This window comes from Triturus cristatus, chromosome 6, assembly GCF_964204655.1.
Source record: "Triturus cristatus chromosome 6, aTriCri1.1, whole genome shotgun sequence".
NCBI lineage: Eukaryota > Metazoa > Chordata > Amphibia > Caudata > Salamandridae > Triturus > Triturus cristatus.
This window is the reverse complement of record NC_140589.1, coordinates 866,502,372-866,524,180: the sequence shown is the minus strand read 5'-3', so window position 1 is coordinate 866,524,180 and position 21,809 is coordinate 866,502,372. Positions and strand designations below refer to the sequence as shown.

Here is a 21,809-nt window from a genome sequence, read left to right as displayed (position 1 = left end):
GCATTTTTTTTTTATATAACAGGGTCTAAGAGCCCTGACACAATAACTCAGACAATCAAATAGTCCTTATCTCTGGCTGGAGAAGTCACTGCGGGAGATAATCAACACAAACACCAGTGCAAGGAGAGACAACCAACCTGCTTGCAACTGTTCCCTGCACACATGGGAGCTAACCCTACTTTAGAGCTTTGCTTAGCTACGGGCTCTCGCTGAATGCAGGATTTCCCTGAAATTATATTTTCAAATGCATGTTCTTCTGACCTATCACTGCTTTCCTGTTCTGCAGAATTCAGCAATAATTAATGTGACAGGAATGCCCAAACACAAAATTTCCAAGCAACTCATATTACGTTATCTTGTTTTGAGTCTTCTGTTCTCAGGAAGCAAGTAAGAATAATACTTAAAATCTGTGGAATTTATTCAACCAAAGCTAAATAAGTGGCCCAGGTTTTTAGCTTTAATTGTGTGTACTGCTCTATCTACACTGGATGAATGGACTCACAGTCTGGGTGCAGTATGACTGAATAGTGCGGCTAAACCATTCACTGTTAATCATAGCTTTTGTTGAAAGTCATTATTAGTGGCTTCAAGGCAACCATTACAAGAGGTAGAGTGACAAACAGTCTGGCAAAGCTTGAAAACCAACCTGCTTGATGCTCAAGAGTGAGGGTTCTCCAGCAGGCCTCTGCTCCAGTCTTAGCTTGAGGCATTCATGAATGACGTTGAGCAGGACACGGCACAGAACCAGGAAGGCAGGCTCGAAGGAGGGCAAGTCAATGGCTTTTAGCTCTTCCCATGACACAGTGCTGCACTTCTGTTCCGTTGACGACAGAGAGTTTGAGGATTGCTTCAACAGATCAGGCAAGTAATCCGAACACAAAATAGGGTCAGGAAACTCTAAAAACTAGGTGAGAAAGAAAACATTTGATGAGGTCTATGTTTCGACAAAATCCAGTATGTCTGGCTTTTTATTATTGGTTTTGTTTATACAACAACCTAACAAGAATATAAAGATGCCAGACAAAACATTCTAAGTTTAACAAATATTTAAATACACTGCATGAACTTTCACATACACAGACAACAAGGAATTAATAGGGGGAGGGAAGAAGGGGAAGTGGATAAATATGTAAGTGTACTCATATATTGGCCTAGCAATACAGGTCCATTAGTAACAGATACATGGATTAAATATGATACAATGACATTACCTCACCATATATTTTTGAAGTGAGAAAATGATGCAATCTTCTTCTAAACTGTGTTTCTGAAGCAAAGGCAATTCTTATATATATATATATATATATATATATCAGTCCATCTTCCACTTAACGGGTACTAGGATTTTTCCACACATCGAAGGTTAACCATTGTACACTGAGGGCTCTTCATTAAGAATTAAGGTTGACTACTCAATACATTTTGTAGGAGAGAATACCAGTGAAATATGATTATGCTTTGTTTCTTTAGATTTCTGTATTAGGGAAATGCAGCGCTCCAAAATATTTAGTCTTCTGCAAGCCCATAAGTAAGAAATCTGTTCCAAGTACCCTGGTGATCGACATCCGAAGTTGGACACCTGTATTTTCTGAAAATTATCCGTTGTTGAATAAATAACAGTTGAGGGTCTATGGAAGGTACAAAAAGATCATTCAGTGTACCTTCCAAAAAAGTATCTTGATTTCCCCATTTAAGTTTCTGAGATCTGTAGCCTTTAGAAACTGTTTTTTCACTGTTGTGCTAAAAAACTTTAATCAGCCCACATAAACGATGATTTACTAAAATAGCAGGTGTAGCAGAAATTATATTCTTTGACCCATACACCCACGGACAGGGTTCTCTCAGCCTTTGCCCTTCAGTCTCTTATTTGCTACTGGGTGGATAAGAGAAAAAAATTGAGCATAAAATACACTTTCTGTTCCTGCATTATCTTCAAGACTCCAGGGCTAGCAAGGTGTGGTGATGTGATACTGGCAGAGCTCAGCGAGTATTCTATCATGTCACCTAGAGTGTTGGTAAGCATCCGGCCCTGAGTGTTCCCTTAGTGGCAGTCGCTGCTTGTGCCTTGGCTGTGCCAGCTGGGACGGCTCTCTGTACCCCTTCAATAAATCTTACTGCTGGAAACCTCCTATTGCTCTTCACTTCACAAGGGCAGTACGAGGGGTACCAAGGGCGAGCCAGGGTAGCTGCTCCCAATTCTGGATATCCCAAATTAGTCCATGGCTGTTTCAGGCTAACTTTGAAAAAACTTCAGAGCTCAGGTCTGCCCATCAAAGTAGGAAAAGAGAGCCAATGAAATATGTAAAGGAACCTGTAAATGGTTGGTGTAATTAGTGCAAGAAAAAGTATACAATATCATGCAAAGAATCGTGCCCCTAATGCGGATTATCCTCTTTTTTTAAATTATTTTAATTAACAAAAAACTTTTCATATGGACAGATGTCTTACAAAATCCCCATCAATTTTTTTTACAAAAGCAGGGCGCCAATTGATTCAAACTGCAGGTGCAGAAGCACGCCTTCTGGTGTCTGAGAAGCAGTGTTGTATTATTCCCGCCAACAGGAAGCACATGAGAAAAGACACAGCCCCCGTACTCCCACACAACGCCCTAGTTTTCAGTGCTTTTCAGACTGCAGCAACTAAAACAAGGCAAGGCGTCAGGAGGGCCGGGCCACACTTAGAAACAACAATGTTTCATACAGTGATTACGGTACTACATTTTGTTTTTGTTTTTCTTTTTATTACTGCCTATTGTATTCATGAACAAAATGTTTTTCTCTTTTTGGACTAATTTGTGAAAGATTTTCAATGTTCATATACTTTAGAAAAATTTAATAAATCATAGCGATTACAAAAAACTGTATTATTCGTTCAACAGGTGATGAATATGATTCATGGACAAAAGCAGAAAAAGAGCTGAAAGGTTCGGCAATGAATGCTTGGCCCTTACTGTAGGCAATGGATGCAAATAGCAAGAAACTGCTGTGTTGGATGGAAAAGGTTGCTTTTTAAAGACTCGAAAAGAGGTTCGACTGACGGCAGCTTAATGCAGGATCTCAAAATACACAATTTTTGTGAGAGGCCCATAGGAACGACTAGTCCCACGTGAAAGAAAGAGCCCTCTTAAAGCCTGTGGGCAAGAGACCTCTATAGCAGTGCCTATTCAAAACCACTCTACGATAAGTTTTCTTATCAACCTAACTATCAAAGTGTCTCTTTCTAGGACTCAAATTTAGATTTCAGAACTTAGCAAATAAGCATCACTGATGAACTTAGTAAATAAGCATAACTGATAAAACATTAAAAAAGCTGCTGGTATTTTTTATAATATACTAGGGTTAACAGAAGTGAAGCCCCGCTCAGGTGCTCCCCAATTCACACCAAAACAGATGATGCTTCGAACTTAACTAAAATGGAGGCTGAGGCCTCTAAAATCTCCAATTCGACCAAAATGAAACATTCTTTAAAAGTATATAACGAAAAAGGAGGTTGAGGGCTCCAAAATCTCGAATATTCGATATTTTTGTTTCAATTAAATATTCCTCTTTTTCACATTTCACTCCAAATCCGACAATTACTTCATAAGTTTTCTATTGGTCTACCAGCATGTGTTTCACTAACTTCAATTTCTTTATCAAGGCTTTCACTTACTCCTTTTTCTGGCAGGTTTATAGTCCTGATTAATCATAAGTTATAACACATCAATAGGGCCTGAATGGAAGCCAAAATCACCACTGTAAAGATGTTCAAACCAGCTCAACAATGCAGGAGACTGCAGCTAGACTGGGACCTTAAGAGTTTTCATGGTTGGGTAAAGTCAGCCCTTCCTGCTCTGAGAGAAGCACCCTAGCCCGCAGCTTACATGGGAAATGCAAGAGTGACAAAAAGACCAGTCCAATTCTGGCCACAATTGCAGGATTAGCAAGTGATTTCAGGTCAAACAAACCGGAAAAGATTCACAGCTAAGCCAAAGTGTGTGCTGACTTTGAAGGTGGGAACCATAGAGTGCTACTCTTCAGAATGCATGGTATGTGTCTAACAGGCTGGGTAGAATGGGCACTCTATGGTAGGAGCACTTGGTGGATGTGGCTGTTGCAGAGGGAACAAAACGAAGGATGTTTTAAATAGGCAAAGGGCCACCTTATGCAAAAAGAACATTAACAGCCTTGTGCACTCAATACAGAACATTGCAGCTTACCTTACATCTCACATCAGGATAATAGCATTTTGGTAGTCAGAGTGTGGGGAGGGCTTGGGAAGTACACTAGGAGGATGATCTTCTGATTGTTATGGAAGCCTGACATGATTTATGGAATTAAACTGTTGCAAAGAATTAAGGTAGTGTGGAGTAGAGTGCTGTGGAGTGGAGTGAAGTTTAATGTGGAGGAGAGTGGCATATAGTGCATTGGCATAGAGTGCAGGGAGTGGAGTAAAGTGGCATGGAGTGGTGTGCAGTAGAGTGTCGTAGAGTACAGAAGAGTGCCATAGATGGCAGTGGTTTGCACACAGTCAGAAACAGGAGAGCAGAGGCAAAAAGACAGGGGAAACCATACCAAAAGATGCCAGGTCTAGCACATGCCCCCTCAGCTGAAAGCAAGGATACCTACCCAACCTCTTGGGAGTTTTCATCACTAAGGTGGAAGAATCTTGAAAGATCATAAGAGTTGGTGTGTTCTATTCCATGGCAGTGTTCCACCGTAATGAATATGCTACTTACCAGTATGCATCTGTTCTTGGCATGTAGGGCTGCTGACATTCATATCTGTGCATAGATCGCCGCCTAGTGTTGGGTCCGGATGTTTGCACGTTGTTGTCCTGGAAGAGTCTTCGAAGTATCCTGAGATAGGTGACTCCTCCCCTGGACCATAGTGCGCATGGGCATCCTCTCCATCCTCAGATTGTTTTTCGCCATTGTGGCAGTGATGGAGTAGATACAGAAAGTGATGACCATGCTATACAGTAATTCTGAGAGCTGCAGCTGCCACAGGCGCCGGGGAAGAGGGTGGGCGATATGAATGTCAGCAGCCCTACATGCCAAGAACAGATGCATACTGGTAAGTAGCATATTCAGTTCGAGGCATGTGGGCTGCTGAATTCATATCTGTGCATAGAATACATAGCAGTACCCACTATTAGCGGCGGCCACCAGTAGCAGCTGCAGCGGTCTGAAAAAGAGTTTTGAGAACAGCCTGTCCTACAGCTGCCTGCTGTTTTGATTGCACATCTACACAGCAGTGTTTGGTAAATGTATGTGTAGTGGACCAGGTGGCTGCTCTACATATATCATGCAAAGGAATGTTTCCCAGGAAAGCCATGGAGGCCCCTAACTTACGTGTTGAGTGGGCTCGTGGGGGAATCGTTAATGTGCGTTTAGCCTTTTGATAGCAAATTTGAATACATTTAACGATCCATCTGGCTATACCTGCTTTGGAGATGGCGTTACCTTTGTGGTGTGGGGCAAAGGCAACGAAAAGAGGTTTTGTTTTCCTGAAGATTTTAGTCCTGTCTATATAGTACATGAGGGCTCTCTTTACATCCAGTGTATGGAGTGCTCTTTCTGCGACAGTTTGTGGGTTTTGAAAGAAAACAGGCAGTTCAATAGTTTGAGTCATGTGGAACTGCGAGATCACTTTGGGCATGAATTTTGGGTTGGTACGTAGTACAACCCTGTTTGCGTGAACCTGTATGAATGGCTCTTGAATGGTTAGTGCCTGGAGTTCACTAACTCTCCTCAAAGAAGTGATCGCTACTAGGAAAGCCACTTTCCAGGTGAGGAACTGAATCTCGCATGAGTGTAGAGGTTCGAAGGGTGGACCCATCAGGCGTGTGAGGACCAAGTTGAGGTTCCACATTGGAGCTGGTAGGTGGCTTGGAGGAATTACTAGTTTGAGTCCTTCCAAGAATGCTTTGATGGCAGGCACTCTGAATAGAGAGAGATGCTGCCTGGTCTGGAGATAGGCTGATATTGCGGTCAAATGGACACGTATTGAGGTGTATGCCAGATTGCATCGGTATAGGTGTAAGAGGTAACAAATTATGTTTTGGATGGATGCATCCAGCGGGTTAATGTCATTGTTATTGCAATAAATTACGAACCTTTTCCATTTGGCTGCATAGCAAGCTCTGGTAGTGGGTCTTCTAGCTTCCTTAATGATGTCCATACAGTCAGGTGGCAGATTCAGGTAGCCAAACTCTAGGACTTCAGGAGCCAGATTGCCAGGTTCAGCTGTTGCGGATCTGGGTGCTGAATCTCTCCATGGTTCTGCGTCAAATGCGCGGGTTTGATCCACAGCCTTTGATGCGGCACCATGGAAAGTTTGAGAAAGGTGGTGTACCATGGTTGGCGTGCCCATGTTGGAGCAACCAGGACGAGTGTCAGTGAGTGTTGTCTGAGTTTGCGCGCCACCAGCGGTATCAATGGTGCTGGGGGAAAAGCGTACGCAAATCTGCCGGACCAGTTCATCCATATCGCATTGCCCTGCGACTGCGGATGTGGGAACCTGGCGGCAAAGTTTTGGCATTTTGCGTTTTCGCTTGCGGCGAATAGGTCTATGTCTGGATGACCCCACTGCTGGAAGTACGGTTGGAGTACTGATGGGTGTAACTCCCACTCGTGCATCTGGTGGCTGTTTCTGCTGAGCAGATCCGCCATCTGGTTGTCCTTGCCGGGGAGGTGTTCCGCCATGAGGAACGTGTTCCTCTGAATGGCCCACTTCCACATGCTCTGAGCCAGATGAGACAACTGTGGAGAGTGTGTTCCTCCCTGCTTTTGTATGTAGTACATGGCGGTCATGTTGTCCGTCCGGATCAACACGACCTTGTTGCACAGATGTACTTTGAATGCCTTCATGGCTAGGAAGATTGCCATCAGTTCCAGAAGGTTGATGTGCATCTTCTTTTGTTGTGTTGTCCATAGTCCCTGCACTGTGTAATTGAGTACATGAGCTCCCCATCCCTGGAGAGACGCGTCCGCTGTCAGTATTATTTGTGGAACAGGCTCTTGGAACGGTCGGCCCTTGCAAAGGTTTTGTGGGTTCCACCAATGCAGAGAGTTGTATGCCCGACCGCTCACCAACACTAGGTCTTTCAGTTGCCCGTGAGCCTGATTCCATTGACGTGCTAAGCACTCCTGAAGCGGGCGCATATGTAGTCTCGCGTGTGGGACTATGAAGATGCAGGAGGCCATCATGCCTATCAACTGCATGAACACTCGCGCAGGAAGGGAGTGTTGTGGTTTGAACTTGGAAATCAGCATTTGTATGCTGTTGATCCTCACTAAATTTGGCTGAGCTGTGGCCGCCAGAGTGTCTATGGTTGCACCTAGGTACTGTTGTACGTGTGCGGGTTGGAGATGTGATTTTGGGTAATTTAGTGAGAACCCCAGACTGTGAAGAAGGTGAATGGTGTGGGACATGTGGCTGGCACATTGCCGGGCTGACTTTGCCTGAACAAGCCAGTCGTCCAGGTAAGGGTAGACGTGAATGTGTTGCCTCCGTAGATGTGCAGCCACAGTAGCTAGGCACTTTGTGAAAACTCTGGGTGCTGTTGTCACGCCGAAGGGGAGAACCTTGAATTGGTAGTGCTGCCCTTGAATAGTGAACCTGAGATATTTTCTGTGTGAGGGGTGAATGGGTATGTGGAAATATGCGTCTTTGAGATCTAGCGTGGCTAGGAAGTCTCCCTGTTTGAGCAGCGGGAGGACTTGTTGTAGGGTGAGCATGTGGAAATGCTCTGACAGAATGTAGCGGTTGAGGGGTCTCAGGTCTAGTATAGGTCTGAGTGACCCGTCCTTTTTTGGTATTAAGAAGTACAGGGAGTATATCCCCATGCCTTGCTCGTGGACGGGTACGACCTCTATTGCGCCTTTTTCCAGCATACTCAGTACTTCCTGCTGTAAGAGCGCTAAGTGCTCTGAGGACATAGGACGGTGTTTTGGCGGTATTGTGGGTGGAGTGGAGGTTAATTCTAGGCAGTAACCGTGTTTGATAATATCTTTGACCCACCTGTCCGTGGTGATGGAGTTCCACATGGACAGGAACCGTTGTAGCCTTCCCCCGACAGGTGTTATGTGGTCGGGAGGAAGGGAGAGGGCGTCACTGTTTGTTCTTGGGGGAGGACCTGGTATTGCCGTATCCGCGTCCTCTGCCCTTTGTGCTGGAGCCACGATACCCACCCCGGGTGTTTTTATCGTAGGTACTTTGTGTGTTGCCCTTGTTGTAGGTTTGCTGTGACCCCTGTCCTCTGCCTGCTCCTCTATTCCCGGGGCGACGAAAGGAGCCACTCCGAAAGGTCTGTGTTTGGAGAGCCCCCATGGACTTTGCAGGGTCTGTGTCCTTTTTTATTTTCTCTAGGGTGGCGTCAACTTCCGGCCCGAATAAGTAGTCGGGGTTGACCGGCTGATTGAGAATGTTATTTTGAACCTCAGGTTTGAATCCGGAGATTCGTAACCAGGCGTGTCGTCGTAGCATGACGCTGGTGTTTATTGCTCTGGCAGCTGTATCTGCGGCATCCAGTGCACACTTAATGGATGCGTTTGTGAGGAGTTGTCCCTCCCTGATGAGGATCTCTGCTCCCTCTTTGTATTGGTCAGGGAGATGTTGGAGTAGGGTTTCTAATGTGTCATAGTGTGCGCGATCGTAGCGAGCTAGGAGCGCCTGTGTATTGGCAATACGCCATATGTTAGCTGCCTGGGCTGCAAACCGTTTGCCGGAGGTCTCTAGCACCTTGGACTCTTTGTCCGGGGGAGGAGCATCCCCAGTTGTTTGCGAGTGTGCCCGTTTGCGAGCATTTGCGACTACGATGGAATCTAGAGGCAACTGGCCTCTAATGTACGTAGGGTCCCCAGGCGCCGACCTATATTTTTTGTCGATCCTGGGGTTTATCACTCTTGCACTGGTGGGTTCTTTGAAAATGTCCTTTGCTGGTTTGAGGACACCTTTTAGCATGGGTAGAGTTTTGATATTCCTTTCTGAGGATGCGAAAGTATCCATTAGAAAATCATCCTCGATTGTATCAGAGTGGAGTTGCACACCATGATTTTCCGCAGCACGTTCAATTAGGGCGTTGAATGCGGCAGTGTCCTCTGTGGGAGACGTTTTTGCGCCATAGAGCTGCGTGTCCTGTGTATCCATAGGTGCACCTGTGTCTACAGGGTCATCCCAAGCCTGGTCAGGGTCCTGTTGGCCCTCAGGGTCCATCCCTCTTGAGTAGGGGACGTCGTCACCCATATAGTCCTCCAAAACGTCGGTTTCGGAGTGTGTCGGGGAGAAGGACTGTGGATCTGGGTAGGAGGTATGGAGACGTTCGTAAAGAACTGGCTCCGAATCTGCTGGCAGCTTTTTCTTCAGCGGGATCCGGTAGGAGTCCAAAGCGTGTTCGGAAGATATTCTCTGCTTGTGGAGCATAATTCTGCCGGTGTCGGCATCGATGATGTGAGATGGTGACGTCTCCGTAGGAGAGCGTTCGGCAGGTGTGATCCTAGTTTGGGTGACACGAGTTCTTATTTCAAACATTTTTGGCGCCGTGGATGGCGGCAGGCCAAAAGTGATATGAGGTGTCGCTGGAGAAGCTCTTTGAGCTTTTTTCGGCTCTGGGCCCGACGTGTCCTGGAGGGCTGCCTTTTCTTTGATGCGTTGCAAGGACTCTGCAACTTGTCGCACCTGGAGCGCCGACGGTTGTTTGGCGCCGAGCGGTTCAGTAGAGGCAGGCGTGGGCTGCTTCGGGGCCACGGGGTCATCGAGTCGAGGAGAGGCGGTAGCCGTTGACGGCGTCGATGATTGTGCCTTAGGTGCTGCTTTCGAAGGGGTGTGCGACGCAGCGGATATTTTGACCTTCGTGGCCGGAGCCGATTGTTTCGGTGCCTGGTGCCGAGGCGGTTTGTCGGTGCCGATGGCCTTTTTCCGTGTGTCGGCGCCGACGTCTGCTGCTTCGAGTTCGGCACCGAAGTCCCGTTTGGTGCGGTCGGTGCCGACGGGTTTTGCTGGCGTCGAAGGTGTAGTGGGCTTCGATCCGACCAGTACCACTTTCAGTTTCGGTTTCTGTGGAACCGACACGACTTTTGGTTTCGGTTTCGATGAAGGGAAACCAGCCGGTTTGGGTCCTAATGGCTGTCGCTGAATGTCCGAGGCCGGGCCCGAGGGCGGGGCCGAAGAACTGCGAGATAGGTCTTGGGTAAGGCCCGAAGGCGATCCCTCGACCGGAGCCATAGACTGACGCACTGGGATATCCTCCGTCTGTACAGGTAGGCCTTGCTCGTCACCGGAGCCACTTTCTTCGGCCCCTAAGGCCTCATCGTAGTCTCCTACCTCGGTGTCGTCTTCATCTCTGTGAAAGAGTTGTTCTTCGATGTCTTCCGATCCGGAATCGTGTTCGGAAGCGGGGCTGGAGGGCAGGTTCTCCACGCCTTCTACATCTTCGTCCTCGGCGCTGAAGATGTTGGTCGGGGCCGGTGCCGCTTGCTGCGCTTCAAGTCTCGCCGCTCGTCGATTCCGAAGGGTCTTCTTGGATCGGAATCGGGCACAGGCCATACATGTGGATTCGTCGTGATCCGGTGAAAGGCATTTGTTGCACACCGGGTGGACGTCGATATGGGGATATTTCGCATTGCAAACAGGACACCGCTTGAATGGTGTCCTCGATTCCATCATCGATGGTGTCGATGGTCGATGCGAAAAAGTTGGTTTTGAAGTTAATAAACTAACAAGTAACTGTCGATACCGATCGGGAACAGTACCGACGCGAACTAAAGGCCTTTTGGCCTGAAAAGAGTTTTTCCTAACTTGAGTCAAGATAAGCACATCCGAACCCAATGGCGGAAAAAAACAATCTGAGGATGGAGAGGATGCCCATGCGCACTATGGTCCAGGGGAGGAGTCACCTATCTCAGGATACTTCGAAGACTCTTCCAGGACAACAACGTGCAAACATCCGGACCCAACACTAGGCGGCGATCTATGCACAGATATGAATTCAGCAGCCCACATGCCTCGAACAGTCAATTACTTGTAGGGAGATGGACCACCTCAAAAGTTTAGGACTCATCTGCCTTAACCATCTGAAGGGCCTGTGGTCAGTCTGAACCTGGAAGTTAGCTTCTTCAGCACCCAGACCACAGCAAAAGCTCCCTTTCCATTGCGCTCTACTTCTGCTTCCTGGGGAGTAACCTCCTACTAATGAAGGCTACAGGTTGATCTAGGCCCTCTTCGGTTAGCTGTGAAAGAATGGTATTAATCTTTGGTTGCAGGGGCTGCACCTTGTCACACCCTTCCTGCTGTCCCAAGTACACCACAGACTTCTGCCCTGTCTGGCCCTTACTGGCCTTGATAGGGAGGTCTGCGCTCTGCGGGACCTTTAACAGCTCCTGAGGATTGTACACATTTTCCTCCTAAGTGGAGCTTAAGACTTCAATGTTGTCAAGGTAGGTGGCACTGAAGTTCTCCAACCCAACAAGGGCCTGGTTGACCAACCTCTGGAATGTGGCAGGGGCGTTCTTAACACAAAAGGTATGACCCAAAATCGGTAGTGCCCTTATGGTGTTGAGCTATCTTGTGACCCCTTGGTAAAGGCAATCGGCCAGTCCCCAGATGTTAGGTCAAACGTGCTGAGAAACTTAGTAGCTCCTAGCCGATCAATGAGCTCAGCAGCTCGGGGCATGGGTTGCACATCAGTCTTGGTGATGGCATTGAGCTCACAGTAGTCAACACAGAACTGCAGCTCAGGTGTGACACTGGGTGTGGCATCCTTAGGGACCAAAACGACTGGGCTGGACCAAGGACTGTTGGAGGGCTCAATCACCCCTAATTCCAGCATCTTAGAGACCTCCCCCATGATGCTGTTCCTCCCTCTATCAGACAACCTGTAAGACTTGTGCTTAACAGACAGGCTGTCCCCAGTGTCAATATCTTGGGTGCACCATTGTGTGACTCCAGGGATGAGTGAGAACAGTCAGGTAAACTGTCCCAGCAACCAGTGACAGTCTCTCTGCTGTTCTTGGGTCAGAGTAGGGGAGAGGTTCACACCCTCTACTGATCCATCCTGCTCTTTGGAAGACAGGGATATATTGTCTCTCCTCTTCCATCCCATCATCCATGACCAAGAACATGGTCAACTCAGAACTCTCAAAATGTGGTTTGAGGCGGTTCACATGTAGGACCCTCAAAGGGTTCCTAGTACACTGCAAGTCCACCAGGTAGGTGATGTTACCCGTATACTCCTTCACCTTAAATGGCCCAGACCAGTAGTCTTGAAAGCCAGGGGTTATACTGGACCATCACCAAAACTTTCTGGCTAAGCTAAAACTCAACCAGAGTGGTATTCTGGTCGTACCAACGTTTCATATCCTCCTGGCTAGCTTCCAGATTCTCCTGGACGAATTTCCGGAAGCGTGCTGTCTGGTTCCAGTACGCCAGCATGTAACTGAATGCATCCTTGGGTGGCTTCCTAAGAGCTGGCTCTCAACCCTCCTTTACCAAAGTGACAGCTCCTCTAATGGTGCCCATACAGAAGTTCAAAAGAGATGAAGCCAACCCCCTTCTGTGGTGCCTCCCTGTAGCCGAACAAAAGGCATGGTTAGAGGACGTTCACGTATGCCTCATGGGTTCGGAGAGACCCATAATTATGCCCTTCTGGGTACGGTTGAACCTTTCAACCAACCCATTGCTCTGGGGGTGGTAAGGGGTGATGAACTTGTAGGTAACACCACATGCCTTCCACATGGCCTTCATGTACAAGGACACAAAATTGGTACCCCGGTCAAATATCGCCTCCTTGGGGAAACCCACTTGGGTAAAGATCTCCATCAGTGCCTTGGCCACGGTGGGCTCAGTCACCATACTCAGAGGGATAGCATTCAGGGGCAGTGTGGCATGGTCCACCAAGACCAGGATGAACCTCCTGCCGAAGACTGTCTTGGGATCTAGAGGCCCCACAATTTCAATGCCCGCTTGCTTAAAAGAGGTGCGCACAACAGGAAACGGTTGGAGGGGAGCCTTGCATCTCCCCGCCCCCCAGATTTGCCACTCTCCTGGCAGGTACGACAGGACCTACAGAAACCATCTGAGGCCTTCTTCACTTGGAGCCAATAAAAGTAAGTCACAAGCCGGTCAACGGTCTCGTCTTGCCCCAAATGACCTGCCAGAGGCACATCATGAGACAAACCCAGCAGAAAGGCTCTGAAGTGCTGGGGTACCACCAGCACACATGCTGCCCCAGGCTCGGCAACCTTAGACTCGCTATACAAGAGATAATTCTCCCAATAGATCAGGTGAGATCTTGAGGTGTTACGAGCTGCCTGGTCCTCTGCATGCTCCAGAAGACCCAGAAGAGTGGGACACTCTTTCTGATCTGGACAGAATTCCTGGGGCCTCCTTCCTGCTACCAATGGGTCAGATCAGGCAAGTCCCACAGTTCAGCCACAGCTTCCCTTTAGGTTCTGTTGCGTTCCCCTCAGGTTTAGTCTCCTCCTGGACTGTGGGAATTTATGGGGAAGGTTTCCCGTGCCTCTTCTCTTCCTGGCAGGCACCTGGACCACTCTTTCAGGCTCCAGGTCCTTCTGATAACCGTCTCTGGCAGGCATGGACGGTGTTGTCAGGCACGCCCACTCTGGCAAACCCAGCATCTCCAAGTACGACTTGAGCTCCACCTCCTCCCAGGCGGTATGCTCCAGGTTATTACCCAGCAGACAATCAACAGGCATGGTTGGACTCACAGCTATCCTCAAGGAACCTTAGACCCCCCCACCCCCCACTCAAAGGGAACCTGAACCATCAAACATTGGTGCTCACTGTTATCTACAGCAACAACTTGGTGGACCGCATTAGGGACTACCTGCTCTTCAGACACCAGATGACACCGGATAGTGGTCATACTGGCTCCTGTGCCTCTTAGAGCCTCCACTTTCCTCCCATTGATGGTCACCCAGTGCCTGTACTTCTTGGTAATATCAGGCATGAGGGCTCTCTGAAGCATCTCATTCTCACCCAGGGAGACTAGGGTCATCTCAGCTGGCTCCCCACCACTACTTGGGACCAACTCCTGTCCAAGTGCAACACTCGTCATCCCCAGTGACTGCCCACATATGGGGGCTGTGCCTGCTTGGGACACTCACTTGGGATCCCCCTTGAAGTGCCCTTCCTGATTACATGCAAAACACTTCAGGTGTCCCTTCCCTGCCAGGAACCAGCTCTTCTTCTCAACAGGGGGTGGGAATCATAACCCTGGGAACTAGATTGGGGCCCTTTAGAGAACTCCTTACATGTATTATTTTTGTCACCACCCTCCTTCTATTGGGAACCCTGCCCACCCTTGGCTGAGTCTCCCACATACAACAATTGTGGGCCTTGGTGCTGAGCCAGTGGCCCGCCTCCTGAGCAAACTTCCTGGGGGCTGTCAGCTTACTGTCAATCGAGTGCCGGTGCAGATTTGGAAAACAAAGACTAGATAAGTGCTCTCATACAATCAAATCGTAAAGCCCCCTGAAAATCTTTTACCTCACTGCCCTTCACCCAACCATTCAGTGCACTGCAGAAGTAAGCAACATATTCAAGCCATGTTTGTGAATTAAGTTTGGTACGCTTCCTAAACTTGTTCCTGTACCTCTCTGCAGCAAGACCATACCTTTTGATAAGGTCTGCTTCATGTTGGAGTATGCAAGTTGTCCTGTGGTACCTAGAGCCAACAGGGTGTCCCTCCCCTCCACTTTAAAGTGCTTCCTCACACCTGCCCCCCAGTATCTATCACGGACCCTGTTCATGTGTGAATCTGCTTCATAGCCCGGAAACAACCTACGTCATCCTCCCGACTATAGTCCTTCACTAGGCCCTTGGGTAGGTGCACCTTCACCTCAGACTGCACTGAAGCTATGCTGCCACCATCTGTGCTCGAATCAACCTTCTTGGCTCCTTTTCCTCAACAGCCATCCCTTCAAAGTTTTTTCTCTTTCATGCTCTATCCTGAGCTTTTCAAGCAGGCTCTACAGACCGAGACATGAGTGTGGCCAAAGTTCAAGAGTTGCAAAAAAAGAAAAACTTAAAACAGTATGGTGAGGTGCAATGGTCTGCGATAAAGGAAGTAGTGTATACCAATCAAATTGTACAAATACAAGTCCTATGCTCAAAGCTGAACACCAATGTTAGAAATGGGGTCTCTTGTTCACAGTGGTTTGCACACAGTCAAAAACAGCAGGTCAGAGACAAAAAGACAAGGGAAACCACGCCAAAAGATGCCACGTCTAACAACAGGCATGCCAAAACAAACAGGAATGAAGGAAATTAGAGCGATGCAGAAGCTAACTAATGGTAAGCAATGAGAGGATTCTGAGCCCACAGTATATAAACAAAATGTCTTACAGAGACAGCACATGCACTGTCTAGGCAAAACTAAAAACAGAATAGAATCCCTTCCACCTCAGGCGGCATCATTCCGGTACAATTCCTTCACAGGTTTTTGAGATCCATGTGGTAGAGATTTCATATTTATGGACCAACCTGCTTAAATGAAACTGCCTATTATGCAAGGAAGAACTTTTTCTGCAACTTCAATGGGTAAGTCTATCCTCTATCCTGCTTCATGCTGCCCCCTAGGTGCAGCTAAGAATAGCAATGCTAATGAATAAATACAGCCCCACTACCAGAGGTATCTTTCTCCTCCCACTTTCCCATGAGACCTGAAAAAAGAGGGCAAAGAGCAGGAAATTGGGGCCTTTTTGTTTCTGTCCCGAAGTCATTCTTTAAAGACTTCAGAAGTGAAGAGTTTTCTCTCTGTGAAGGCCGCTCGATTTACTGGAGGACTGGGGGACCAGGCTGCCCTCAGAGGGACACAGACAAGTGACAAAGGTTGGAGCAAATGTCCATCCGTCCAAGCTTAATGGCTAACCAGTAGCTATGACCAGGAGAAACTCCTCTGAGGCTATTTAAGTACCAGCTACCCTAGAAGCTGCATCTGCCTCAAGCACAGTTTCCAACCCTCACTCCCAACACAACATTCTAGCCCATGCAGATTTGAGGCAGACATTCCTCCACTAGGCCAATCACAAGCTCCCCGACTGTATACTGTGAGACGGGCCCTGCCTATATGTTCCATTCAGCCAACCTTCAGTCACTGGCACAGCGTGCAGGCCTGTCATCAAGTAAAGAGCCATGTATAGCACTGCCACTTTGTGAGCCAACACATATCACTCACCATCTTCCTTAATAAAGACATACACTCTTGTAACCTAGTCACAACATTTACCAGTTATCACACTCTGTGCACAGTGACACCCCAACACCAGCAGCATGCTGGATACTAAGTCCCATTGCATGTTATAACCTTATTACTACACACATGAGCCTTAAATATCTCTCCTCTCTGTTTTTGTGCCTCCGCAGAGCCATTTTAAACAGGCGTCTGAGTGCACAACATGGGTTATCTTGAATGCAGCAATCCTGGCCATGTATCACATATTTTGAAAAATCAAAAGCAGGCACACCAGAATCATGTAAGGTTATTTGCCCTTCTTTGCAGGAGCAATTGCAGAAGCTTGGATCATCAGCAGACAATTGAACACCGAGTTTAGTGATCATAATGTTATTCCTCAGATATTGACTATGTAAATATTCATATTGTTATTTGCAATATCAATAATAAAACAACAAGAATCATAAGAGTAATAATAGGTAATAAACATAACAAACTTGAATGGTCTAACTAAGCTCCGCCTGTACACCATTCACTGGCCACACCCACGATGATGTACCTACTGGCCAACAAATTGCTCACCCGAGCTCTATTTCAGAAGCAAACCTCCAACTTCATAAGGTCGATCTTGAAGACAAGCACCCTGCCATGGTAGCATGCCATTATACAGCACTCAAAACCACACACACAAACATCAAAGAACAAGCATTTGCAATGCAATAGGTCTCGCATTGCTGAAAGTCTGAGCTATCGGCGTTGCATTATTATTTGCAACATCAATAGCTCAAACTTTCAGTGATGCAAGACCTATTGCATTGCAATTTTTTTGCAATGAAGTGATAACACGAGACAATTGGTAGAGCACATAAAAACAGACGTAAAAGGGCTAGTCCTCATGGGAGGCTACAAAAGGAGAAAAGGCGTTACTTAGGAGGGACTACTAGAGCCATTCACAAATCAAAAGTAACCATTTAGAAAGGGCAGTAACTGGAGCCAATTGATAAGATGTGTGGAAAATGGGCGGAGGCTCAAATCCATACCTTAATACAGCATGCCTGTAAGGACAGGTGCCGATCCGCTGCTGATGGACTACCAATGAAAGGAACATGTGTACTACTGACAACGAGGGATACCATGTGTGCGTGCAACCAAAGAGAAACAGAACTGAATCCCTGCACAGTGAGGAATAGTTACTTGTATATTGATAGTGCTACGAGGTCCCAGCCTACGGCTGAGAAAACACTGCGACTATTAAAGTCATTTTAAAATTGCATTACAAACAGTATAAGTGTCATTCAAACTGTCTCCATGTTGCTGTACGGTGGCACTCATAAGTACACTAAGCACATGTAAATGTCACACATAAACTATCTGAAAACTTGGCAGCTATACTATGAGTTGACAACCTCGCCAGAAAAGTCAAGGATTTCTGCTGTGTGCAATTTCCGCATTACAAACTCAATATGCATCAGGACTGTGTGTTCGAGGCGCCTTCTGTTTGGCTTGTACCTGAGGTAGTACTGTTCCTGGTAAAGTCTAGAAGAGGCCGGCGCTGCTGTCCCAGAAGATGGGCCGACACCCGCTGCCACCTTCCTTAGTCTCCAAATGTTTCTTTGACGTGGTGGTCTGAGAAACAAACTCTCGTGACAGTGGAGAATGGGCGGGGACCATCTTATCACGTGACGGGGAGAATCTGAAAGAACCTCATTGTTTTGAGCCACGGTGTTAAAGAAAGGGGAGGGGAAAGAAAGTGACAGAGATGACATATGAAGAGGCGGTGTCATAGACGTCAATCGTAATGACATACTGACGACGTGGATAATAGGCTTGGGCTGAGAAATACAAATTTATCTTGTAGCGCCCATGTTGGAATGGGAAGGGTGTCCAATTCCTACTTAGAGGTTGTTTCGTCAATTTACAAAATGTGGAAAGCCGCACTAATAATTAATTTCCAAAAAATATATTAAGCTTTTAAGGCGTCTAATTTTTGGATGCCGTTTTTCTCAAACACACAATCTGCTATACAGGACTCTAAAGTTTCGTTTTGGTAGCCTGACAGCGCTAAAGGGTAAGAGCATTAGGCCAGCTCTCTCGTCCTATCATTGGAACTACGCGATTGGCATCCAAGGCGTGCTGAGGCACCCAGAGATGACGTCACAAGCCCTGCTTCTGCTTGGGCATCAGCAGGCTGCGTGTGTAGAAAGCCGTCTGTTTCTACGCCATCTGCCTGCGACACGGTGTGTACTTGGACATCGGTTCTTTCTGAGGCTCTGAGAGTGTGTGAAAGGGGCAGTGGAGGCCGCTACTACCTTGAGCCGCAGCTACAATGACGAGCTCCAGTATCTGGACAAGATCCACAAGAACTGCTGGAGGATCAACAAGTTGTCGCCGTGGCACGCGTTCTGCTCAAACCCTGCGAGCGGGGACAGGAGATGTGCATGCAGGCGCGTGCCATCTCCTGTCTCCCTTCGCTAGCAAAACCGACGACTATATGTCTCGCCAAGGCGAGCAGCCCAGGCTCTGCGTCGCTAGGCGAGACCTAAAAAACGATTACTTTTACTGTTTAGATTATATTCGTATATATTTCCGTTTCAGAAAGCTAGGACAAAATAGAAATATAAAACGGGTCAGTATAGCTGGATTACTTTAAGTGAAAAGAAGTGGTTTTTATTCCAGTAGACAAATCATATTTTGCTAGTACCCAATTCAATGCAGCTTCTGTTAAAGGCACAAGCAAGATGGAATGCTCAGTCAGTCCCATATGAATTCTAAGCCATAGGCTAATTATCCATCTCAGCAGCTGAAACTTAACCCCACTGCCATACCTTACTAGTGAAAAACAACTCTATCTACACCTATAGCTGCTGAAATAAAAATTGTAAGATTCCCTTCTCCCTCCACTTACAACTCCTGACAACCTCAGTCCCCTCAGTGGTTTCGAAATCCCCCTCTAGGTCTCCAGCAAATAACAATAATAAAGTTGTTTATCGAACGCCTGGCTACTTCAGCCGAAGTGTCCCCGCACTAATACTTCTTACTCAGGTAACACCTATAAGGCAAGCTCCACAATGGCATTAAGCCAGTCCAAATAACAAGGTTTTAAGTCTCCTCCAAAAGATCAATTCAGAGCTTTCTTGTCTGAGCACCAGGGGCAAGACATTCCAATGTTTGGAAGCCAGCCAGCTAAAGGAGCAGCCTCCCACACAGCACTTTTCACAGTGGGGATAATGGCTAGAAAAGCCCCTGCGGATCTAAGCCTCCTACAGGGTAAGGTAGGGTTTTATAAGAGGATGCAAATACTGAGGCCCTTTTCCATCCAAAATTCTGTGGCAGTAGCACATAGCTTTAAAGGACACTCTTTGGCCCAAAGGCAACTAAACCACCTGTTTGTTGTCCTTCTCTTCTCGACTCATGGAATTCAAAGTAACTACAGGTATATTTTCACATAGTTTTTGAAGAGACACTAAAACACAGGCTTGCAAGACTCACGAGGAAATTCAAATACTTTACTTAGGGCATCACAGCTATCTTTTTAGTGACAGAGGAAAAAGCTCCTACAGACAATATATAAACATCTGTTTGTTTTCTGGAGGCCACTTGCTTTTTGCTCTTCATATGCACAAAAAGGCACAAATCCGTTCATCAAGGTGAGAAAAGTGGTGCATGACCGGTAAATAATGCATTGAAGATGGGTTTTAATGAGCAAAACATTAACCTGGAGACTTCTGTTTGTCAGCCTGCTGCTGTATTGACAGCTAATAAAAACACAGTACAAGAGAGAACATAAGTTTGATACATAACAAAGTCTACATTAAATTGACACTTAAAGGCAGCACAATAATCTATTAATAAAATCTAAAGGCTGCCATGTTTAGTGGTCATTTATACCATATATCACCATCATAAAACACACATGACACCGTGTACTCTGTCTGAATGTGTATCTTCATTTCGTTTAAGTTTGAAGTCAAAACGTAAGTAACTGAATAACCTAGCAAAACAAGCATTTGCAATGCAATAGGTCTAGCATTTTCAAAACTTTGACCTATTGGCATTGTAAATGACAATGCCTTTTATTATTGCAGGTTTTTTAAACACATAAATAAAAGGCATTGTCATTTACAATGCCAATAGCTCAAAATCTCGTAAGTGCAAGACCATTTGCATTGCAAAAGCTTGTTTTATATTTCGCACCAAAATGGTCAACTATGCCATTAATGGTAATGTTGGTGCAAGATACTATTACCACCGCCCAGCAGAGGGGCGGGCATGTGCACAAACACTTTAAACAGCATCGGTAAATTATGTGTGTCAGCCGGGAACAAGAACTAATATTAAAAAATGTTGGCAAAAGAAATGTTCATCATGTACGTAAACCTTTCTTCATCAAAGCTTGCTGATAGAAATCCAGTCAGTGCAACAAAACATGCAGGATTTTAGTACCCCGCCGCATACTAGTTTAAAGTATTTGAGGGGTTTTCCTTTCTGCAGCACAAAGTACTACCCCCGTAATGACGTATTACAAGCTACAGTATAGTCTGTGTGGCTATAGTCACCAAACACTAATCAATTGCCTGGATGGCTCGCTACAACCATGTTTGTGCAAAACGTGTAATATTTTACTTGGCATAAGCGACAGCCATTTTGGCTGTGGTGTCCATTTAAGTTTCCTTTTGTAATTCTTTCATCTTTTCACTCTGCTTGTGCTATCTATTTTAGTTGACTTCCTGACTCAGCTAAAAGCAATGTACGTGCTGAGGGTTTGTAGCTGCCAGAGCACCTGGTCTCAACCATTTACTGCTGCCATAAGCACTCCTGCTCCCCCTCCCACTTTGCTGACCACGTGGTTATTCATCTGCCCTTGTTTGCCGATAACTATTTCTAAAACTTGTTCTCCCTATGTCTGTTCACATGCTTACACTGTAGAAAACCTGTATAAAAGACCTGTGTTCTGTGACTTCAGTGTACTACCTCAGGCAACACTTGAGAGCGCTGTTTGGATGCGGTCCCACTCATGAGTGATTAATAAACTTGTTATTTATTTCCAACTACAGTGCTGATCTCTATTTTGTTAGTCTCTGAACCCGTGGACATAAGGGTGACCCTGCATCAGTGTACCCCTAAAAAGGTACATTTCCACGCGTTCAAAGCTCCTGCCATGGAATGTCGAATAAATCCGGTGCCGCGCTGAGTATGTCAAAAAAATAAATACAAGTAATATCGCGTGAAGCGTGTGAATATTTATTTAAATAAAAATAACATTCCACGAACCGTGTGCTCTGAACATCCCCTACTCGTTTTAAAAATAAAAGCACCTGTGTGATGTACGTGAAGCGGACGACATAGTAATTAAATTTAAAAAAAACATCAAAGCGAGTGACGTACTGAAACACAGAGCGGCTCTGTGTATAAAAAAATTGTGCACGTGACGGCCTGTAAAGCGCACGACACACTGAATGTTGCAGGAAAGCACGCCGTGCATGCAGTAGGAAAAACGCATTAAAGAAAATAGTGCTTACAGACTAAATAAGACGTATCATGTAACAACAGAGGTAAAAGGACCAGTCCTCATGAAAGGTTACAAATGAAGACAAGGTGGTACTAAGGAGGGACTATCAAGCCTATTAACGAATTAG

The 21,809-nt window shown here is 46.4% G+C and overlaps 1 protein-coding gene across 4 annotated transcripts in view; it reads right to left on the bottom strand.

Annotated features, from left to right (window-relative positions):
- The window catches only part of MAP3K4 (mitogen-activated protein kinase kinase kinase 4), a 483,141-nt gene that overhangs the window by 195,760 nt on the left and 265,572 nt on the right, over positions 1-21,809 (bottom strand). For all 4 annotated transcript variants that reach the window (XM_085611454.1, XM_085611451.1, XM_085611452.1 and 1 more), the window contains exon 4: positions 647-904. In XM_085611454.1, coding sequence (XP_085467580.1) covers positions 647-904 — 258 coding nt within the window. The remainder of the gene's footprint in view (positions 1-646; positions 905-21,809) is intronic.